Genomic DNA, 3,568 nt, shown 5'->3' with positions numbered 1-3,568 from the left:
TTACATGATTTCTTCTTCATATAGATAGATATAGGATCTATGGGGCAATTACTTATAAGTACATTTTGTGCAACAACCCTTCCTATCTGATAGAAAAGGATCCCATGATCCTGAACCGATCTTACCTGGGATCGCAAATCCCAAGTTTGTCTATGAAGAGCAGATCTAATTGTATTAGTGTCTATAATTGATTTCTTCTGTGTAATACTAATTGATAAGGCCTCATTGGTAAGTGCTACAAGATCTCGTGCACTGGAACCCATGGTTATGGACTCGAATCCATTAGTATGGAACATTTTCTTTTCCAAGTGAAATCCCCTAGTATAGGAAAGAGTGAAAAAGTGCTTTCGTTGTTGTGGAATAAGAAGCCTTCTTATTTTAATGCATGTATTTAATTTATTCGGGGCTATTAGAGCGGGATCCACTTTTTGGGGAATATGAGTCGAAGCAATAACAAGACTATTTCTAGTCGAACATCTTTCACAATCCCTGGAGAGAGAGTTCACCAAGAGACCGAGGGCTAAGTAATTCGACTCATTCACATCAAGATCATGAATGTTTGGAATCCATATTATGCAAGGAGACATTGCTTTTGCTAATTCGAATTGAAGGGTGATATAAAATCGGTCTATTTCCGACATCATATCCATAGTTAGCGCATTCATCATAGTTAGAAGCTCCAGCTCCGTATCAAGTTCACGATCAATATCGTTACTAGCATCAATATCGTCACTATCATCAATATCGATATCATCAAGAAAAAAACCTTTCGGCTTGTTATCCAGGAACTTGTTCAGACATACTGTAATGAAAGGAACATAGGAGTTTGTCGCTAGGTATTTGACCAAATAGGATCGTCCGGTTCCTATAGAACCTATCACTAAAATACTCCTAGAGGGGGATAGGGCTAAGCGGAGCGAAAAGGGTTTTCCATGAGACGGGAAATGAAAACTATTAGCCCCACACGAAGTTTGTGAATAAGTGATTGTCTGATAATGAGCAAGGAATATCCGTCTTTCTGCTAAACAGGATGTATTGAACTCATAATTCATTAGATACTTTTTATGAATGTCAACTAAGTATCGTAAGTAAATTGTTCCCGGTTGTTCAATCATTTGATAACCAGAGTCATTCTTTGATAAATGATCACTATGAGTCAGACTCAATAGAATTTGATCAATCCTTTTTTCTGCCCTTAAGGTGGAGAACTGAACCAAGAATTCTCTTTCTTTATCATCAATCGAATCACTGTTCGCGACCCAGGATTCTATTTTATCATCAATCCAATCACCGCTCACGTTTTTTCTTTTTCTTATCAATGAATAGATGTCTTTACTTGTATGACTTAGATGTCTCGTATTTCTCGAAAAAGTGATTCGATTGATGGGATTTGGTATGATACTTATGAGATCGATGATATCGATGAAGTTTATTTTCAAATCTGTCTTCTTAGAACGTATTGATTTGACCCCATAAGCGGGATCACCACCCCATAGCATGTTGCCGCCAGAACCCCGTATTTCTTCTAGACAATCTCCTAATTGTTCCAGAGCAACTAGAAAAAGATTCTTTAACCAGAAAGAATTCTGTTCAGATGTAGGATACCTATCCAGAAGTTTTCGCAACTCAATCATGTATGATGGAATCATCAAAGATTTGATCTTTTCGAACTCTGTCTGTAACTCACTATAGGCTCGGGAAACAAAGAGAAGATGTGTACGAACGATATATCCAGCAACAAGAAGAAGGAAAAGGATTGAATAGAGGACCTCACGAACATTTGGCGATCTCAGATGTGTCGATATCAACGATGACTCATTATTTCGATGAATCATTTCTTCGGACAGAAGAAGATTATGTAAAGACTTACTCGAAATCTCACTTATCAGATTCCTTTGTGGAAGACACAATTTTTTCTGAAGAATTCGCCATGATATATCTAATCCATACATAATATCATGAAAAATGGATACAAATTTTTGACTGCTACTTAGTATCCGCAATAGGTCTGAAAAAATATCTAAAAATATCAAATTTAGATATTTGTACCCTGTCGAAGTAAAGAACCATGGCATATATGTTTGGAATAGATTCCATTTTGAGAGAGTTGAAAAAGCACTATCTCGTTGAAAGGTTCTATCCATCTGCCCTTTGTCAACGCATTTTTTTAGGCAAAGACTCCGTTTTTTCCTCTGTAAATATTTCTCAGAACATGGAGTGTGAATCAAACCCACGTTTGAATTGAAATTGAGATACTGATGCAAGCTCTTCTCTTCTGAATCGGATAGATTCATATCTGAAAGAGTTTGACAATACGTTCTTTCCAAATTTACTCTTTGTCCCTCTATTAGAGGTGTTCCAGAAATGTCTGCAATCGAGTAAATAGCTCTACGAACTAATGGATCGGATCGAATTGGAAAATGGAAAGATTTGTACAAGTTATACCTTTCGTCACCACTTTGTGGAAAATCGTTAGATATGAATATGTTAGATACCTGTGACTCGATTGACGAAGGTGAAATAGTATCTCTCTCCAAAAAAGCATGTTTTTTTTTACCACCACACGAAGAAAATATTTTGTTGTGAATGAACAAGATAGTGAGGAATTGTCCATACGTAAAATCAGAATTATTGAGACGGGCCTTTTCCACATAAAAAGGGAATCTTTTGTTACAATAGAAGCAGAAGTGATGTGGATTATTCAAGAATCGAAGTCGATTTGCTTTAGAAAAAGAAGATATCAATGAACTTCTCTGAAATGGTTTCACGGGATTCAGCCAATTGTCTTGATCGTGGGATACGATTGAGAAATAGGAATCCGTGTTATCAAAAGATTTCCTGCGATTCTTTCTAGTATGGAATGAGTCAATCATCCACTTTGGTATCTTATTGAACAAAAATGGTGATATTGTTCCTCCATTGATCAAGAATTTCGATTTTTGAGAAGTATTATGATCATCCAATAAAAAGGGTTTCAATTTTTTAAAATGAACGATTTGAAGACCTATTGATTCTAACAACTGATTGCAGGGTTGATCGTTCGGACCTTTCAATTCATAGATGTGGATCTCAGACCTATGAATGGGGATATTCTCGAAACTCACAAAGAAAAAAGGAAGTGAGTTAGACAAAAAGAGAAGTAACTTGGACAAAAAACGAAGTAACTTGGACAAAAAGAAACGAAGTGACTTAGACAAATCTTTTTTATCAATAACCTCAGACCAATCAATCGAATATTGATTAATACATAATCGATCGAACACTACTTGAAAACGGCTCTTCCGCTCAGAAACGAAATGTTTCAAATGCTCCTGGAAATTCTTGCTCCCATTGGACCATTTGTATCTATATGCATTAGGATCCCGATTTATGGATCTCTCGGTTCGAGAAAGAAAAATAAGAGGATCGAACCATTTCTTCTGACTCTTTTTCAAATTCGATAAATGTTGGTTGATCGTATCTTTCATTATAGTTCTATGATTCAGAGTATCATTTCCTATTAGATCCCTTTGAATTCCATATTCGAAGTTGCGATCAGGTCTCTTCATTAAAAAGAATCGATTCAATA

The 3,568-nt window shown here is 36.1% G+C and overlaps 1 protein-coding gene across 1 annotated transcript in view; it reads right to left on the bottom strand.

The window, feature by feature from the left end:
- Positions 1 to 3,031: 3,031 nt before the first annotated feature.
- LOC125598469 (protein Ycf2-like) overlaps positions 3,032 to 3,568 on the bottom strand; it is a gene marked incomplete at its 3' end in the record, with an annotated part of 2,827 nt that continues 2,290 nt past the window's right edge. Inside the window, 1 exon segment of the mRNA XM_048772526.1 lies at positions 3,032 to 3,568. This exon segment is cut by the window's right edge and continues 2,290 nt beyond it. Within this exon segment, the coding sequence (XP_048628483.1) occupies positions 3,032 to 3,568 (537 nt within the window).

The sequence above is a fragment of the Brassica napus genome, unplaced genomic scaffold (genome assembly GCF_020379485.1).
Source record: "Brassica napus cultivar Da-Ae unplaced genomic scaffold, Da-Ae ScsIHWf_1712;HRSCAF=2340, whole genome shotgun sequence".
Classification (NCBI taxonomy): domain Eukaryota; kingdom Viridiplantae; phylum Streptophyta; class Magnoliopsida; order Brassicales; family Brassicaceae; genus Brassica; species Brassica napus.
This window is presented reverse-complemented; position numbering and strand designations above follow the sequence as displayed.